This window comes from Bufo bufo, chromosome 1 (assembly GCF_905171765.1).
Source record: "Bufo bufo chromosome 1, aBufBuf1.1, whole genome shotgun sequence".
Lineage (NCBI taxonomy): Eukaryota > Metazoa > Chordata > Amphibia > Anura > Bufonidae > Bufo > Bufo bufo.
This window is the reverse complement of record NC_053389.1, coordinates 21,249,003-21,268,891: the sequence shown is the minus strand read 5'-3', so window position 1 is coordinate 21,268,891 and position 19,889 is coordinate 21,249,003. Positions and strand designations below refer to the sequence as shown.

Sequence of the window (19,889 nt, the reverse complement as noted above, 5' to 3'; positions counted from 1 at the left end):
GCCCCTGCTCAAGGCGATAGGACAAATCTAGGCTGCAACAACCGTTACTCATCCATACTTGACCTTCATTGCGGTTGCGTCCAATTGATGCAACCACAATAGGTGAGCAAACTATTTTCTTTCAGTAGAAATTTGAGCACCTTTCTCTATCCTATTGGCCACTATTTGCTGATGCTCCCTTAGGCCTTTTTAAGGGCCAGTGAATGTGTTTTCAAAGCCTTCATCACCCAATGGGTACTTCATGTGCCTTCCTTAATCAGAGGGCACATGAGCTTTAGGTTTCCTGATGACTAGTGAAGGTGTTTTGGAAGTTTGGAGCTTCTGTGAGTCTCATGTGTTTTGCCCGCTTTAGCTCCTACCTGTGATTCTGTTGTTCTCAAGTTGTGTTCCTGCACCTCCTGTCGCAGTTCTGTTTGAATTTGTTATCCTAGTCTGTCTGCCTTGTTTGTGCCCCTGCCAAGTACCCAGCCTGCCCTGCCTGTGTCTTCACCACTACCCAGCCTTCCAGTCCTGTGTTCATCTACAAAACCAGCATCATCATCTAAGTGATTGTTCAGTTTCCCTGCGGCTCTGGTGCAATTTCTGTATTCTCACCTTTTAATACTGACCCGATTGGGTCAGCTGACAACAACACTATCCCAGGTAGTCGGCACAGTGGGATCAATTGCACTGATCCGTTTCATAAGGAAAGGAGGAAGGAAAGAAAATGTAGGGAGGGAGGAACTAAGGAAGGAAGACAGGGAAGGGGCAAAGGAAGGAAGAAAAGGGAAGATGGGAAGAAAAGAAAGAGGGATAGAAAGAAAAAAAAAGGAAATAAATAAAAAGAGATAGAAGGAGAAAAGGAAAGATGTAAAAGGGGAGAAAGGAACGCAGGGGAAGAAGATAAATATTTTAAAATATAACTAAATCATAAAGTTTCAATGATATTATTACTCATAATGTGCACTTATTCATCTATGCCTCCTACCTTTTGAAAATACAGAAAACTGCTCCCAAAACTATTATAACTAAAGCTGTAAGCCCAGCTGTAACTCCAATTATGAAATAGATCTTAGGCTTCTCATTTTCAGGCGCATCTGAAAAATAGTTATAACAAGATGTGTCATTTCATTCAATGATATTTATATCACTTTCATGTTAGATTATTAGGACTTTGTAGTGAGCAAAGGTTTGTGATGTGCAGCTCGGGGCCGCCCCCTAGTGGGAGAATTAGTGTTTTACTGTCACGACAGAACCAGAAGAGAGAAATCTACATGTGTGCTAGAGGACACAGTACACACCCGCTGTTATTAGCAAAAAAGAAAAAACTTTGGTCAAGTATTGGAAAATCTAATTTTATAGTTTATGCACTGTGTAAGTACGATTAATCCTTTAATGATCGCTGATATGCCTTTTTATGGCAGTCATTAAGGACCCACATTTTATAGCACCACTTTTTTATTGAGCTGTAGATTAAGCCCCTACTGGGTGCCTTAGCAAGGATCCAGGGCTCTAATTATAGAAAGCCTGCTGGTAGAACAAGCTAAAAGGTGGAATTTATGAAGCCCTGCATTCAAGAAGTATTGTCTCAAGGGCAGTGGCGCACAAAGAACGGTGGTAGTTATGCCCCTGTTGCAACATTCTGGGCTTAACTGAGCAAATATTTTGAAACATTTAGAATTTTACTCCACTCTACAGTTTTGGAAAGTGGGCATGGTTAGCTATGTTAACGTTAAAACGATTGTAAGTTGAGTCCATAACGCTATGGAAAACTAGTAATTGGTTTCAAAGGCTCAAAGTATAATCTCAAGATAAGGGAAAATGAAGATTTAAGAAAAATAAACAGATAACAAAGACAGATAAAGCGAGTCCTCACATGTCCCAGTCATGAGTAGATGCTGGAAGCTGTAAATTACTTTCTATAATGAAGACAGGAGCTTTTTTAAGTTCCTGCATAGCACAAAAAAATACCATGGAGCCACCTTAACCTGACCTCCAAAGGAGAAGCTCATCCTGGCAGAGCAAAAGGGCATGAACATAGTACCGTACTGTACTGTTAACAGGAGCAGTACAGGTGTTTACCAGAGAAATGGCCATGTTGACTGGTCAAGTCATAGTCTGAGACATTGTCTGTTGAGTGTAGTTCCAATGATAGCCCAGGAAGACCATTGGATGTTGAAAATATTGTATTCTGAGGTCATTGTATCTTGAGGGATCACTGTATATGCTATAGTTTCCAAGGCAGGAAAATCCTGCGAACCTACACGTAAACTGGCAGAGTTTATGGAAATGTCCTCAGAAGTGGGCATTTTGAGGGCATTTCCCACTACAGATTTAATGCAATGTTTAATACATTACAAAGTTATGACTTCCCAGTAAAACCTTTGAAAGACTGCAATTCACATCACAATCACTGGTTCTCCACTACACATAGACTTACATATCTTGTCGCAAAGTATTGTGTATGTGTCACGGCGTACGGGATCTCAGATACACAGATAAACCAACAAACCAGTTTCTAGGCGAGAAGCAGAGGAAGGGTCACCTCCTAGCAAATCCCTGACTTCTCTCCCTACACTGCTAAGCCCACATTCAGACCTTGATGGTAGGAATAATGTGTCCTCGTGCCTGGGCTAAAATACCCTAGAATCCCTGAGATGGTGAAAAGGGGAAAAGGAGCAGCCTGCTCCCACAGAACCTGGAGGGGACAGATGACACACAAACAACCTAGACAGCAAACAACAAAAACAGAAACCAAACTTATCTTATCTGATCTTAACAGACAATCCTTCCTTCCTTGCTTCCAAGGCCAGACTGATTTCTATAACCCGCAGAGAACACTGGGATTGAGTGAGATTTAAACCAATGACCCCACCCAGTGCTCCTGAAGGGAGGCAGATCCAGCACGACTCCAAAACAAAACAAAAAACTAAACACGTGCTGCTATTCTGGCCGACCTCCGCACATAGTCAGAGCAGGGCATGACAGTATGTCTCTTTTTTTAAAGCTGGTCACATATCCCAGGATATACTGGGCCAAAAGCAAAAGTAAGAAAGAGCACGTCTGGAAGCGGTAAAACAAGGCAAGGTGTTCAAAGTCTGATGGTGAAACTAACAGGACTAATTCCATAGGGGTTATGTACAGTATGAAGTCCACCAAATGCATTTAAGGTAATACTCACATTGTTCAGTAAAAGAAAAGACTGATGAGTTTGTGGTTCCCATGTCATTACTTGCAGAACAGATATATCTCTCCGAGGTCCCATTCTGCACAGTTATCTGTACACCAGTTAAGATTCCGGTTTTCCCAGTGGCGTAGGGATCGCCATAGCAACCATAGCAGTGGCTATGGGGCCCTACGCCACTGGGGGCCCGTCCGTGCCGCCTTCTCATGATATTTTAATTTTTTTTAAAAAATTTACACACACACCAACCACACACAGGCAGCCAGGCCCGAGCCGCGGGCCTGGCCCACACAGTGGCTGCGGAGGCTCCAGCCAGGCCACTGAGTAACTCGGAAGATCCGATGGTATATTCTAACCCCCAGGCGTTCCCATGGTGACGGGGACGCTTGCCTGTGGGTTAGAATATACCATCGGATCTGAGTTTTACGAGCTCAGTGAGATCGTAAAAACTCAAATCCGATGGTATATTCTAACCCCCAGGCGTTTCAATGGTGACAGGGACGCTCGCCTGGGGGTTAGAATATACAGGGCCACACCGCTCACAGCAGTATATTTATAAACTAATCAGTAACTACTTTAACTTTAATCATTGCTCATTGCTGAGCTCTTTACTTGGATTATTTGGATATCTTACTTTGTCTTAGCTCTGGTAATAGCAGGCAGTGCGGGGGGCCGCGCTCACTCACTGACGTCACGTGCCTGCTCCTCCCACCAGGCGGCGCAGGCGCGTGACGTCAGAGAGTGAGCGCCACCTCCCGCACTGCCTGCTATTACCGGAGCAAAGACAAAGTAAGATATCCAAATAATCCAAGTAAAGAGCTCAGCAATGATTAAAGTTAAAGTAGTTACTGATTAGTTTATAAATATACTGCTGTGAGCGTCGGGGAGGGGGATCTGTGGATGGCACTGTAGGGGGATCTGTGGATGGCAGTGCCATCCACAGATCTCCCCCCTAAACAGTGCCATCCACAGATCCCCCTAAACAGTGCCATCCACAGATCCCCCCTAAACAGTGCCATCCACAGATCCCCCCTCCCCTAAACAGTGCCATCATGGCAATGTTTAGGGGAGGGGGGATCTGTGGATGGCACTGTTTAGGGGGGGATCTGTGGATGGCACTGTTTAGGGGGGGATCTGTGGATGGCACTGTTTAGGGGGATCTGTGGATGGCACTGTTTAGGGGGGATCTGTGGATGCCACTGTTTAGGGGGGAGATCTGTGGATGCCACTGTTTAGGGGAAGGGGGTCTGTGGATGGCACAGGGGGGCCCATAATTTTTTTTGCTATGGGGCCCATGCATTTCTAGCTACGCCCCATACCATATGTATTGAGTCACTGGTGGATTAGCACGACTCGAACACTCTAAAGTGATGTTGTCTCCTTCCTTTGCCAGAACGTTATTGATCACTGATATTGTTACGTTCTTAGGTTTATCTGTAAATATAAAAGAAACCTTCTATGGTTCTTTTTTTAAAGAATTTTTCCATTAGTTCAAGTAAATTTTCCATATTTTTCTAGCGTACCTTGTAAGCTACCTGAATGCTTTGGGAGAAGAGTGGTTTGAACAAAGCCGGTAGGTGCTTGACAATTAACATTGACATTATTCTTATGTAATAGGTAAGTTTTTTCTTTTTCTTTTTCAAGGCTTATATCAATATATTCATTGTGTTTAATGCAATTCCAATTTGCAAAATGTTTTGGTTGTAATTTTTGTAATCCAGTATTGTAAGTGGAAAACAATGGTTGTTTTATGTCAAGTAAGCTGAGAAATATTAACTTCTATATTATATTCTATATATATTCTGTTCGCCAAATTTTCCCAAAAATTTGGTTTGATCCGAATTTATTCGTGGTGAATCGCATTAAGAAACGGCTTTTTTCTGACTGCAGAGAGCATTTATAGTGGTGTAGAACACTGTGCCTTGCAGTAACACGCATAGGGAGTCTGCTGTGGTAGTGAAATAATACTGTGAGTCAGTATGACATGCAGATGACAGGGGTTGCTCTTAGGATCACTGCACACTTCACTTATTTGGGCAGTTATGGGGCCAAAACGGAACAAATAACTCAAGTATGAACCCAGCCTTACAGGTCAATGTTAGCGCCAGGTATAAAGAACCGTGCAGAGGCCCAAGATCATACTATAGCGTGAAAGAGCGCACTCCATTTCCACATAGATGTCTACAGAACCTGTTCTATTTAACGATTATACAAGTAGAGCCCCCCCGACAGAGTGGAAAGGGTTTAAGCAGTAAGTTTGTGTTGACGTAACTGATTACTTTGCCCTTCCTCTGATCCGTCAGAACAATAACCTCCCCCAAAAAGAATTCTGTCTGTGGAGCATCCGCATTCACTCAGTCAGCATTTGGTCAGTAATCCATCAGTATTGCTAAAGCCCAAAAAAACTGTACTGGATCCAAAACAGAGATGACTCGTGAATAGAATATTTGTATGTCTTCTGTGTTTTGTACCCACTCGATAAGCCAATTCTGATGCAAAATAGGGACCATGTCATACAGGCCTTACAGCTGTTACACAGACAGGATCTGTTGTGCGTCTCATTTTTCCTTACTTCTGACAGATCAGAAGAAGGGTCAAATAAATGATGATGTCAGCCAGGCCGAAAGGCAAAATAGTGGCCGAGTTATGAAGTGGGGAGGGTGGGAACAGGATAAGATGTCCACAGATTGGCCTTATGACATAGTGGTGAGGTGGAAGGTGAGATGGCGGCAGCAGCATCAGGAAGAGGCCACAGGGTGGCACAATGACAGTGTGGAGGTGGCAGCAGCATCAGGAGGCCACAGAGTGGCACAATGACAGTGTGGAGGTGGCAGCAGCAGCATCAAGAGGCCACAGAGTGGGACAATGACAGATCGTGGAGGTGGCGGCAGCAGCATCAGTAGGAGGCCACAGGGTGGCACAATGACAGTGTGGAGGTGGCACCAGCATCAGGAGAAAACAAAGTGACCCATTGACAGAGTGGGGAGGTGGGTGGCAATACCAGTACCAGCTAAAGATGGTGGGTGAAAGAAGAAGCACTTGGCATCAGATGTGTGGCACCAGACGGATGGCAGCATCATATTAGTAGCTGAGGCAAGTAGCCAGAAGAAACTGGTCTCTTTTGTCAAAGTGTTGGTGTGGCACCATGGATGATCTAGTCTGATGCATCAGGCATTGGTGGTTGGAAATCCTGGCTGATCCACGCTTGATTCATCTTGACAAAGGTCAGTCTCTCCAGTTTGGCTGCCCAGTAGTGCAGGGGATCTTCAATTTGGGGTGGCAGGGTGCTGTCCAAGTATGTCACCACCTGCTTCTTCAGGTCCTGCTCCAGGTCTAGCTGATGCTGCTGCTGGTGGTGGGTAGTTTCTTCACTAGGCAGGTGAAGAAAGCTCTTCATAAGGGACTCTAGACTCAAGATGCTGCTGATGGAGCTGGCACTGCTCCTACTCCCCCACCCTGCCACAGCAGCCATGGCAGAGGAACGTGAGCGCAGAGGGCCCCCCCGGTCAGAACTGCGAGAGGATGGAAGATGGCGCAGATAGGCAGAAACCAACTTACTACATAAGATGTCTCTATAGTAGTTCAGTTTGTCCTCCGTCTCAGCGGGTTTAAAAAAGGCCCCCATTTTGGACCGGTAGTGAGGTTCCAACAAGGTGGAGAGCCAGAAGTCATACCTCTGCCGAATAGTGACAATTCGGCTGTCACTATGCAAGAAAGTGAGCATGCATCGGGCCATTTGTGCAAGTAGCTCCTCTGGCTGGTCCTGCTCCTCCTCTCCTGTCACCTGTGTAAAAAAAAACACCCATTTCGCTACACATTGCTTGTGCTCCAATGTCCTCCTCCTCCAGTTCAGCCCCCACAGGGCTCATGTGGCCATGAGATCTAGGCACCACGTCTCCAGTCCCCTGACCAGCCAGATTTACCAGCATCTGTGCCAGAACATGAAGTAGTGGAATGACGTTGTTCATTTCTTAGTCCTGGCTACTGACAAATAACGTGGCCTCCTCAAAGGCAGATGTCACGCATCAGCTGCCACTAGCTGACATCAAAGTTACACAGGGGAGTACTCCTGTCCACTTGGATCATCAAGAAATTGTTTATGGCCTTTCTCTGTTCAAATAGTTGGTCCAACATATGGAGGGTGAAATTCCAACAGGTGGAAATGTTGCATATCAGCCTATGTTGGGGGATGCTGTTCTACCTCTGCAGCTCAAGAAGGGTGTGCTTTGCGGTGTATGAGTGGCTGAAGTGTATGCAAAGTTTCCTGGCCATTTTTAGTATGTCTTGCAGATGGGTGGAAGACTTCAGGAAACACTTGACAACCAGATTGAACACGTGTGCCATGCAGGGCGCATGGCTCAGCCCTTCTTGACTCAGTGTCGACACCATGTTCCTCACGTTGTTGGTCACCATAGTTCCAATTTTCAGTTCTCGCAGAGTAAGCCAGGATTAGTTTTTTTGATGAAGGACACGGAGCAGTTCCTCCCCTGTGTGACTCCGTTTGCCCAGGAAAATGAGGTGCATAACAGCGTGACACTGCCGTGCCCTGCACATGTGGTATGCTGGAGGGGCACTGTGATTTGTCCCTGCAGTGGAGGCTGAGGACACAGTGGAGGATGAGGAGGCAGAGGCGAACATTGTCGCAGAACCAATGACGTGAGAACGTGGAGGCGGAAGCGTAGTCACTTGGCCAAGTTGCTTGTGTGGCTGGGCAGGAGCCACATTTACCCAGTGGGACGTAAAGGACATATATTGTCCTTGACCATAGTTACAGCTCCACATGTCAGCGCTGTTGTGCACTTTGGCAGACTCCGACAGGCTCAAGGACTGGACCACCTTCTGTTCTACATATGTGTGCAGGGATGGTACTGCCTTTTTCACAAATAAATGATGGCTTGGGACTCTCCACCTTGGCTCGGCACAATCTATCATTTCTCTGAAAGATGCAGAGTCCACCACTTGGAAAGGGAGAGACTGCAGCACCAGCAACTTGGCCAGGAGCACATTCAGCTTCTGCACCATTGGATGAGTGCACACATATTGTTTTCTCTTGGCAATCGCTTCTGTGTTCGATTTCTGACGGAATGACTGATAAGGAGTAGAAGGAGGAGCAGGGGCATCAGGATCAGCAGATGATGGGAAGGACAGATAGCTCCCTTCGACTGAGGTGGTGGAGCCTTGACTGCTTGAAATCGGGTGCATGCTACTGGGTGATGCAGCGGTTGCCACGGCAGGCTAGACCACAACATCGAAGCCATGGTTCTCCCAGACCACTTTATGGTGATGCTGCATATGTTGACTCAGGGCTGTGGTGCCAACATTGGCACCCTGGCCACGCTTCACCTTCTGCCCACAGATTCTACAAATGGCCATGTTCCCCTCCTCCGGTGGCTTAATGAAAAACAGCCACACCGCCGAGTAGGTGATTTTACCCCCAACACTCTCCTCATCACTACTTGCCTGCCTACCGGAGGAAGCGGCAGATGTCTCCTCCACATCTTGGCTGGCCAGTAGCTGCTGACTGTCCTAAAGTAGCTTGTCCACGCTGTATAGTGGAGCTGAGCCCACAGCATATAATATTTATTTGGCTGAGGGATCAGAAAAGGACAGAGGCAGGTTGAGGACAGGTGAGGGCACAGGGCCTTCTCCTGGGCCATACCAACTAAGGGTTGTGTCTGATGTCACTTGGGACGAAGTGGATGACTGAGTCAACCATTCAAGAACTGCTTGGTTGATGGTCAAGACACGACCGCTAGATGACACCGGGAGCTCAGGCCTCTCGCTGAGACTCCTGCTGCCACGGCCCCTTACTCTGCTGCGACCTGTGCCTGCGCCAGAAACATTTAGGCCTCTGCCTCTCCCCTGTGCAGGACATGTCACTTCTCTGTCTGACATACTGTTAGTTCAAATAAATAAATAAAAAGGAAATTAAAACACCCCAAATAAGTCAGTAATTTTCTCACTTCACCACACAATGGCTAATAAGATGTTTTTTTTTTCTACCAATACACACCAAAGAAGGCTTTAGTACATATAACTGCACCGCTGAACGGCAAATTGGCCCTTACTTTTTTCCACTTATATACGCCACAAAAGGCTTTAGAACATATAACTGCACTGCTGAATGTCAAATAATATATATTTGTTTGTCACTAATACACGCCAAAAAGGGTTTTAGAACATATAACTGCACCGCTGAACGGCAAATATATATTTTTGCCACTAATACACGCCAAAAAGTCTGTAATTTTCTCACTTCACCACACAATGGCTACTAAGCCCTTTTCTCCACTAATACAAGCCAAAAATTCTTTAGAACATATAACTGCACCTCACAAGGGCAAATAAGACGTAGAAATATTTCCTTGTAATAAACCCTGTTAATGGCTGTAACACCACAATAACAAGAACGATTTGCTGGAATTACAGAGCCGTATAATGGCAATTTGGATCCGCAGTCAGTGCAGCAAGGTGTAATAGGATTGTTCCTATTACCCAGGCTGTAACCTCCCCTACTGAACCCTGTTCTGCTTCAATACTGTGGAATTATTCCTCCCTATCCTTTCCCTACACCTTGAATAATCTTCCCCTGAACTTCTAAATCATTTTTTTTAGCACAATGAAGTCTTTCCTAGCACTGTCCCTAGAGCCTGCTGACATCTCTCCCTGCACTAAGTACACTGGAAAATGGCTGAATCCAAGATGGCTGAGGCTATTTATAGGTCTGTGACATCATAGGGCTGGCTGGCTGGCTGCTGATTGGCTGCATGCATGGCATTGTGGGTGATCCCTTGTTCCCAGAGTTCCTTGCTCCATGTTCTAACACATGCAGCAGCCATTTTAGGAAAAAATGCGATTCGTTACCACAAATCGTGAGGAAATTCAGATTCGGTACATATATATTTTTTCCTGAAATTCGGATCGAATTCCACTTCATCAACTTCGATTCGCTCATCTCTAGTCACCACTTGCGCTCAATAGCTAAGAGTGTAGGACTAATAACTTGTAGCTCACCAGTTAAAATATACCCCCTTCCCCAATGATCCTATGCTGTCAATCCCTCCTCATTCTGGGGGCCATCAGGGATCAGAAGAAAAGGTGGCAATACACTTAATGGCGATATGCTGGTATCAGTGCCAGTTACAGATATATTATAGCTATCTAACCTTGCGTTTATCATCTGTTGCCGATTTGTATATTGACTCCTAATTTGACCCAGCTTGTTTTACTCATCTTCTGCATACTACCTGTTATATTGATATCTGTCTTTGCTTGACCACCATTACTGGACCTTGGCTTGTCTGACTACCTTCCAGTATATTCATATATGGTCCCACATGTCATTTAGCACTGTAGCCTTATTGACACAGCATCATATAGGAAATAGATTCTAGGAATTCTGTTTTATGCTATTCCGTGGATTTGCATGTAATATTCCATACTGCTTCCTCTGCCAACCCCTCCCTCTCCTCCTTGATTAACAGGGCCAGGCAAGATGACTATGCAGGAACTCTGTGCAGTACCTCAGATCTGGGGGCATCGAAAATTGCTGTTCTTTTATATTTTTTGTTAGTTCATGTTATGTATTTTCATGTTTTGCCGTTTATTCCAGCCAAGAAGGTGATACCGTGAAGGTAATGGTTGGCAATTTTTTGCCAGAAGAGGGTAACTACCCTGTTCCTCTCCCTCTTGATAGGAATGGTCTGGTACTGCTTCCTGCCAGGAGTGGAAGTTCCAGTTCAGACAGTGAAGAGAAAGGAAGCACATGCTAGAGCTTCTTTGCCAAGGAACCATGTCCATTTTATTTTACCCTGTGAGATCATCACTCCAGAAAGATCTTCAGTATCCAGATAACAGAGTGAACAGCAAACGTACAGCTTTACAGACACTGTTACAGGAGATGGACTACTGTTCAGGCACCTATCACCTAGGGCAGTGGTCGGCAAAGTGCGGCTCACGAGCCACAAGCGGCTCTTTTGATCCTTGAATGCGACTCTTTGGTTCGGGCTGGCGGGTGGGCGGCCGCGCAGCCATATCGCGCCGCTCAAGCTGCTTGCAAAATGTCCGTCATGCGCCTCCTGCCCCGTCTGTCTGCTCCTTCCACTTTATGAATGAAGCAGGCAGGCGGGGCAGGAGGCGCATGACGGAGGGTGAGATGTCACGCTGCGCACAGCAGCAGAAGGGCGGGCAGCGGCGGACTTTCGGCAGAACACCGGCCATGTGACGAGTGATGAAGAGGCCGCCGCTCAGGAGGAGCGAAATGTCCTGCAGCAGAAAGGTAGGAGCTGCCCCCGGTGTGTGCACAGCGCCGGGCACTGCACCGGCCCCGCCGCAAGTGTCCCTGCCTCCTCCTTTCCCCCCACTAATACATTACTTTACTTACTGGAGGGCACTTATGGGGGATATCTGTGGATGACGCACTTATGGGGGATATCTGTGGATGACGCACTTATGGGGGATATCTGTGGAGGGCACTTATGGGGGATATCTGTGGAGGGCATTTATGGGGGATATCTGTGGAGGGCACATATATAGCATCTTATGCTATATATGTGTCATCCACAGATATCCCCCATAAGTGTGTCATCCACAGATATCCCCCATAAGTGCGTCATCCACAGATATCCCCCATAAGTGCGTCATCCACAGATATCCCCCATAAGTGCGTCATCCACAGATATCCCCCATAAGTGCGTCATCCACAGATATCCCCCATAAGTTCGTCATCCACAGATATCCCCCATAAGTGCGTCATCCACAGATATCCCCCATAAGTGCGTCATCCACAGATATCCCCCATAAGTGCGTCATCCACAGATATCCCCCATAAGTGCGTCATCCACATTACATCCACATCTGCAGACAAGTTTAATAAAAGTAAAAAATGATAAAGATAAAATGAAATAATAATCAAGATCCAAATAAAAGAAAGTACATATAAAAGTATTCAAAAACACACTCTGGGCTCATGCCCACGAATGTAAGAGCGCCGTGCCTGTGCTGCGGACCGCAAATAGCGTTCCGCAATGCACAGACACAGACCATGGGGCAGCTGCATGAGGATCGCGGACCCATTTACTTGAATGGGGTTCGCGATCCGCATCCGACTGCCCACACCACAAAAAAGTAGCCCATGCTAAAGTGAATGGGTCCATGATGCGGGCTGCACACGGCCGTGTGCAGCCCGCATCATGGACCCATTCACTTCAATGGGTCCAGGATCCAGGATATGAGTGCTACAGTGTGCTTCCGTAGTGCTTCTGGCTGTGCCTCCGCACCGCAAAAAAGTAGTGCATGCGCTACCTTTTTGCAGTGCGGAGGCACAGCCAGAAGCACCACGGAAGCACACTGTAGCACTCATATCCCGGATCCTGGACCCATGGAAGTGAATGGGTCCTTGATGCGGGCTGCACACGGCCAGTGCCTGTGTATTGCTGACCCGCCGTATACGGCCTGCAATATGGCAACGGCGGGCACACGGTCGTGTGCATGAGCCCTAATAGTCCTCACTGGTACTGTTGACACAATATTTTAGGTTTTAAAAATGTGGCTCTCGAAAGAAATTTCAATCGTGGTTTTGGCGATATTTGGCTCAGTTGACAAAAAAGTTTGCCCACCACTGACCTAGAGTAACCACCAGATCATACTAACTCCTAGCCTGAATCTTATAGTTGACACCTATATCAATAAGTACTTGCTAGTGCCAATCTATTGGCATTTAACCGGCCACCACAACTCCTCATCTGGTGCCAGAATCTATACTTTGTACTTAATACAGCTGGATGTGCCACAAGTTATTTTTTGCAATAAGTAAAGAGAGACTTTTATAGGTTTACTTCTGGCCTGATTTTTTAAACCACATTTCCACTGCACTGATCCCCAAGGACCAATGGCCTAAGGGAGTACACCATGACACAACATTTCATCAGGGCCACTAGCTCTCTCATCCTCTGCACTGGCTCCTCAGAGGCTTGCTGCACCTGTCAATCAAGTAGGAAAGGGAAGGGCTGGCAGAGTTGGCAGAGTAAGCAGCTGGAGCAAGGGAGTAAAGAGTGGCTTGGGCCTGATCTTAACTGCTAATTTGGACATGGACTGAAAGTACTTTTTCTCCAGCATAAAGCACCTGAGCTAGTCCTACAAGGCATTATGTATGTATATTTCTTCTCTACACCAAAAACTTAATGCTAGGATTTGTGTTTTTCTTTGATATTGGTTCAAATGCATGATATTGCTGTTTAGAATTGAGTGATTAATATTGGCATTTACCACTACAGAAGTATCTCTATTTCAGGAGTGTAAACAGACATCAGAAGACTCCTGGGAAACAACCAGAGTGTAGCTAGAGGGGAGCACCTGGGGCATATGAATCTTAAACTGAATCTTAGGCTAAGGCCTCATGCACATGACCGTTGTTCTGGTCCGCATCCGAGCCGCAGTTTTTGCGGCTCGGGTGCGGACCCATTCACTTCAATGGGGCCGCAAAAGATGCGGACAGCACTCCGTGCGCTGTCTGCATCCATTGCTCCGTTCCGTGGCCCCGCAAAAAAATATAACATGTCCAATTCTTGTCCGTTTTGTGGACAAGAGTAGGCATTTCTACAATGGGCCGCCTGTTCCGTTACGCAAATTGTAGAAGGCACAAGGGCGGCTTCCGTGTTTTGTGGATCCGCAATTTGCGGACCGCAAAAAACCGAACGGTCGTGTGCATGAGGCCTAAGCTAAATGAAAACCTAGCCAAGACTCTGGCAACAAAGTTTAATGAGCTACTCAACTCTCCAGAAAATGCACCATTAAAGGAATAAAATTTTTATGTTCAGTTAAGCATGCCCTGGCCATACTAACATATATCTAATATGGTTGTATTACCTATTCTGCTCCGTTTGCTCACTTTACAAACCAGTCATGTGACTTGGTTTGTTGTCTTGCTGACATCACATCGGCGGTTGACATGCTCCCCCCACCTGAGCTGCACTGCCCGTTGACGTGATGTCAGCATTGAGGGGCAGAGTCAGGGAGGGTCTGCCTCAGTGTATATGCACAGCATGCTTAATGGAACATAAAAGTTTAATCTCGTAAAACCCCTTTAATTATGAGCAGTGGGATCATTTGCACAACCTGTTAACCCCTTAAGGACACAGCCTTTTTACACCTTAGGACCAGGCCATTTTTTGCAAATCTGACCAGAGTCCCTTTAAGAGGTGATAACTTTAAAACGCTTTGACTTATCCAGGCCGTTCTGAGATTGTTTTTTCGTCACATATTGTACTTCATGACACTGGTAAAATGAAGTCCAAAAAATATTTTTTTTTGCACCAAAAAATACCTAATTTAACAAAAATTTGGAAAAATTTGCAAATTTCAAAGTTTCAGTTTCTCTACTTCTGTAATACATAGTAATACCCCCAAAAATTGTGATGACTTTACATTCCCCATATGTCTACTTCATGCTTGAATTATTTTGGGAATGATATTTTATTTTTTGGGGATGTTATAAGGCTTAGAAGTATAGAAGCAAATCTTGAAATTTTTCAGAAATTTACAAAAACTCAATTTTTAGGGACCAGTTCAGGTCTCAAGTCACTTTGCGAGGCTTACATAATAGAAACCACCCAAAAATGACCCCATCTAAGAAACTACACCCCTCAAGGTATTCAAAACTGATTTTGCATACGTTATTAACCCTTTAGGTGTTGCACAAGAGTTATTGGCAAATGGGGAGGAAATTTGAGAATTTCATTTTTTTGTCTAATTTTTCATTTTAACCCATTTTTTCCACTAACAAAGCAAGGGTTAACAGCCAAACAAGACTGTATCTTTATTGCCCTGACTCTGCTGTTTACAGAAACACCCAATATGTGGCCGTAAACTACTGTACGGTCACACAGCGGGGCGTAGAGTGAAAGGTGCGCCGTTTGGTTTTTGGAAGGCTGATTTTTATGGACTGGTTTATTTACACCATGTCCCATTTGAAGCCCCCCTGATGCACCCCTAGAGGAGAAACTCCCTAAAAGTGACCCCATCTAAGAAACTACACCCCTCAAAGTATTTAAAACTGATTTTACATACGTCGTTAACCCTTTAGGTGTTGCACAAGAGTTATTGGCAAATGGCGATGAAATTTGAGAATTTCATTTTTTTGCCTAATTTTCCATTTTAACCCATTTTTTTCCACTAACAAAGCAAGGGTTAACAGCCAAACAAGACTGTATCTTTATTGCCCTGACTCTTCTGTTTACAGAAACACCCCATATGTGGCCGTAAACTACTGTACGGCCACACAGCGGGGCGTAGAGTGAAAGGTGCGCCGTTTGGTTTTTGGAGGGCTGATTTTGCTGGACTGTTTTTTTGGCACCATGTCCCATTTGAAGCCCCCCTGATGCACCCCTAGATTATAAACTCCATAAAAGTGACCCCATCTAAGAAACTACACCCCTCAAGGTATTCAAAACTGATTTTACAAACTTTGTTAACCCTTTAGGTGTTGCACAAGATTTAATGGAAAATAGAGATACAATTTCAAAATTTCACTTTTTTGGCAGATTTTCCATTTTAATATTTTTTTTCCAGTTACAAAGCAAGGGTTAACAGCCAAACCAAAATCATTATTTATGGCCCTGATTCTGTAGTTTACAGAAACACCCCATATGTGGTCGTAAACAGCTGTACGGGCACACGGCAGGGCGCAGAAGGAAAGGAATGCCATACGGTTTTTGGAAGGCAGGTTTTGCTGGACAGTTTTTTTTTACACCATGTCCCATTTGAAGCCCCCCTGATGCACCCCTAGAGTAGAAACTCCAAAAAAGTGACCCCATTTTAGAAACTACGGGATAGGTTGGCAGTTTTGTTGGTACTAGTTTAGGGTACATATGATTTTTGGTTGCTCTATATTACACTTTTTTGTGCGGCAAGGTAACAAGAAATTGCTTTTTTGGCACCGTTTTTTTTTTTTTCTTATTTACAACATTCATCTGACAGGTTAGATCATGTGGTAATTTCATAGAGCAGGTTGTCACGGATGCGGTGATACCTAATATGTATACAATTTTTTTTATTTATGTAAGTTTTACACAATGATTTCATTTTTAAAACAAAAAAAATGTTTTAGTGTCTCCATAGTCTAAGAGCCATAGTTTTTTCAGTTTTTGGGCGATTATCTTAAGTAGGGTCTCATTTTTTGCGGGATGAGATGACGGTTTGATTGGCATCTATTTTGGGGTGCATATGACTTTTTGATTGCTTGCTATTACACTTTTTGTGACGTAAGATGACAAAAAATGGCTTTTTTTACACCGTTTTTATTTTTATTTTTTTACGGTGGTCATCTGAGGGGTTAGATCATGTGATATTTTTATAGAGCCGGTCGATACGGACGCGGCGATACCTAATATGTATACTTTTTTTTATTTATTTAAGTTTTACACAATGATTTCATTTTTGAAACAAAAAAAATCATGTTTTAGTGTTTCCATAGTCTAAGAGCCATAGTTTTTTCAGTTTTTGGGCGATTATCTTGGGTAGGGTATGATTTTTGCGGGATGAGATGACGGTTTGATTGTTACAATTTTGGCGTACATGCGACTTTTTTGATCACTTTTATTACCTTTTTTGGGAAGTAAGGTGGGCAAAATTTCAATTTCATCATAGTTTTTTATTTTTTATTTTTATGGCGTTCACCGTTCGGGGAAAGTAACATGACCGTTTTATAGATCAGGTCGTTACGGACGCGGCGATACCAAACATGTGTAGGGAATTTTATTTTTTTCATTTTTAATCAGTGATAAATGTGTTTTTTGATTTTTACTTTTTTTTCACTTTTATTCACTTTTTTTTTGACCCAGACCCACTTGGTTCTTGAAGATCCAGTGGGTCTGATGTCTGTATAATACAGTACAGTACAATATATATTGTACTGCACTGTATTTTACACTTGTCTGAACAGATCTATGCCTTTTAGCACAGATCTGTTCAGCACCATGGACAGCAGGATGCCTGAGAGGCGTCCTGTTGCCATGGGAACCTTCCCCGTCTGCTCAGTACTGGTCAGAACTGCGCAGATGGGGAAGGGTAAGGAGGGGGCTCTCGGGGGCTGTCTGGGGGCTCTCTCATTCTCCATCGGGGGGCTGCAAAGGCACAGCAGCCCCCCGATGGGAGAGGGAGGGAGCTGGATGGAAAGGGTTAAACGGCTGACATCGCATCGCAGATGTCAGCCGTTTATACCAGGGTGCCAGCAATGTGCTGGCACCCTGGTATACCCACTAGAAACCAACGATTATACAAGGGGAGGCGGGCGGGGGATCGCGATCCCACCTGCCGCACCGCCCGCCTCCCGCACCGCCCACACCGCCCGCAACCCTCCCCCTGCACCTCCCGCCACCATAAAATCATTCGGGGGTGCAGGGGGGGTGAATAAAACGTTATTTTAGGCATATAAAGTTTCTGATCCACGCGGACCAGAAACTGCAGAAATCGCAGCCAACCGCAGGTCTGAATTGACCTGCGGTTTGCCGCGATCGCCGACATGGGGGGGTCACGGGACCCCCCCGCGCATTTAGCCTAGGTGCCTGCTCAATGATTTGAGCAGGCACCGGGTTCCGATCACTGCCCGCTGCACGGCAGTGATCGAAAATACACAGGGCGTACATGTACGCCCTATGTCCTTAAGAGGTTAAACAGGTGGAAATGCTAATGTTATTTTTTGGGGGATGGAAGTATCCTTTGCCTGCAGTTTATCCACTGCTCCTTTCTATATCATGCTCATATACATTCTTGATTCTCTTATATTATTTTCCTCTAGATAGTTTTTTTTTCATTTTGTGTGCTTTTTTAATTTTTATATTTGTATTATTTTGGTTAGCTTCATTTTTTTGTATTCTAATCTCTACTAATAAATATTTGCATTACTTCTCTAAAACTACAGTAGCAAACTTCTGTTGATATATTGATTTGAATAACATAGTTGTAGATGACTTACATTTAATATCCAGGGTTACATATTGCCTTGACGGATTCTTATTTGGAAAAGTAACAATGCACTCAAGTTTTGTTTTATCGTCTCTATATGAAGGAATGTATCCTATTGTAGAATTTGTCCTCCAAATTCCTCGATCCCGATCTTCATGGCTCATGGTGACTTTTGAGTCAATTCCATTCCATGTGATGGATGGGGGGCTGGAAGCACAGGTGTGATTTACTGAACAGGTGATTCTGACTGGTTCATTCTCTTTCAATTCCTCAGGTCCTGTAATTGTTGGTATAGGTGGAGTGTCTAAAAGAAAGGCATGAGATGAAGAACTGTAACTCTTGGGGTCAACAAGGAATGACCATGGGTTTACTCTTGCTGTTGGTCTAGAGCTAGTCTTAAAAGCTCATATATAATCTAACATAAGCTAACATTTTATAATTTAACCCCTTAAGGACCCTGCCATTTTTCACCTTAAGGACCTCGCCATTTTTTGCAAATCTGACATGTGTCACTTTATGTGGTGATAACTTTAAAACGCTTTTACTTATCCAAGCCATTTTGAGATTGTTTTCTCGTCACGTATTGTACTTCATGACAGTGGTAAAACTGAGTCAAAAAAAATTATTTTTATTTATAAAAAAAATCCTAATTTTCATTTTGTGAATGCCATTTTATTTTTTTGGAACGTTAGAAGGCTTAGAAGTTTAGAAGCAAATCTTGAAATTTTTCATAAAATTTCTAAAACCCACTTTTTCAGGACCAGTTCAGGTCTGAAGTCACTTTGTGAGGCTTACATAATAGAAACGACCAAAAAATTACCCCATTTTACAAACTACACCCCTCAAGGTATTCAAAACTGATTTTACAAACTTTGTTAACCCTTTAGGTGTTCCACAAGAATTAATGGAAAATAGAGATAACATTTCAAAATTTCACTTTTTTGGCAGATTTTCCATTTGAATCCATTTTTTTCCCATTTACAAAGCAAGGGTTAACAGCCAAACAAAACTCAATATTTATGGCCCTGATTCTGTAGTTTACAGAAACACCCCATATGTGGTCGTAAACTACTGTATGGCCACACGGCATTGCACAGAAGGAAAGGAATGCCATACATTTCTTGGAAGGCAGATTTTGATGGACTGGTTTTTTGACACCATGTCCCATTTAAAGCATCCGAAGCTCGCTTCCCTCAACAATAGTGGTCTCAAATCAATTTTCCCTGAAATGGCAGTAAAAAAAAAGAAAACATAGTCACTTCATCCATTTAAGCATGAATATGCCACCATGGCCATCTTGATTGAAGATCCTGTGCAAAATCCAGTGACGTATGACGTCATCACACACCACGCAAGATTTTGCACAGTGTCTTTAATCAAGATGGCCATGGTGACCTATTTGCAGTCAAATGGGCAAGGTGAGTATTATTTATTTATTTATTTATTTTACCGGATTAACACCTGAAATCCCTCACTATTATTCTCAGATGTCGTAATCAGCGATGAACGTGGCATCTGAGGGGTTCAATGATGGAGGGCGGCGGGATCGCTGTTCCCCATCATTGTGCCTTCTACTTACATAGAAATGCGCTTCGTGGCGAAGTAATTCGTTACAAAGCAAATTTCTTTGTGAAATTTTGGAAAGAAGCCAAATCGAATTTTTCTGAACTTCACTCAACACTATTAACATTTAATTAATCCAAGGTTGCAATACTGCAACAGAGTCTATCTGCCTTTTATTCCAATTCTGATGACTGATATACTG

The 19,889-nt window shown here is 44.2% G+C and overlaps 1 protein-coding gene across 1 annotated transcript in view; it reads right to left on the bottom strand.

The window, feature by feature from the left end:
- The window catches only part of LOC120992248 (B-cell receptor CD22-like), a 59,826-nt gene that overhangs the window by 11,384 nt on the left and 28,553 nt on the right, over positions 1-19,889 (bottom strand). The window contains exons 5-8 of the mRNA XM_040421106.1: positions 18,135-18,428; positions 4,480-4,597; positions 3,161-3,288; positions 968-1,076 (exon numbers count right to left, since the gene is read on the bottom strand). Coding sequence (XP_040277040.1) covers positions 968-1,076; positions 3,161-3,288; positions 4,480-4,597; positions 18,135-18,428 — 649 coding nt within the window. The remainder of the gene's footprint in view (positions 1-967; positions 1,077-3,160; positions 3,289-4,479; positions 4,598-18,134; positions 18,429-19,889) is intronic.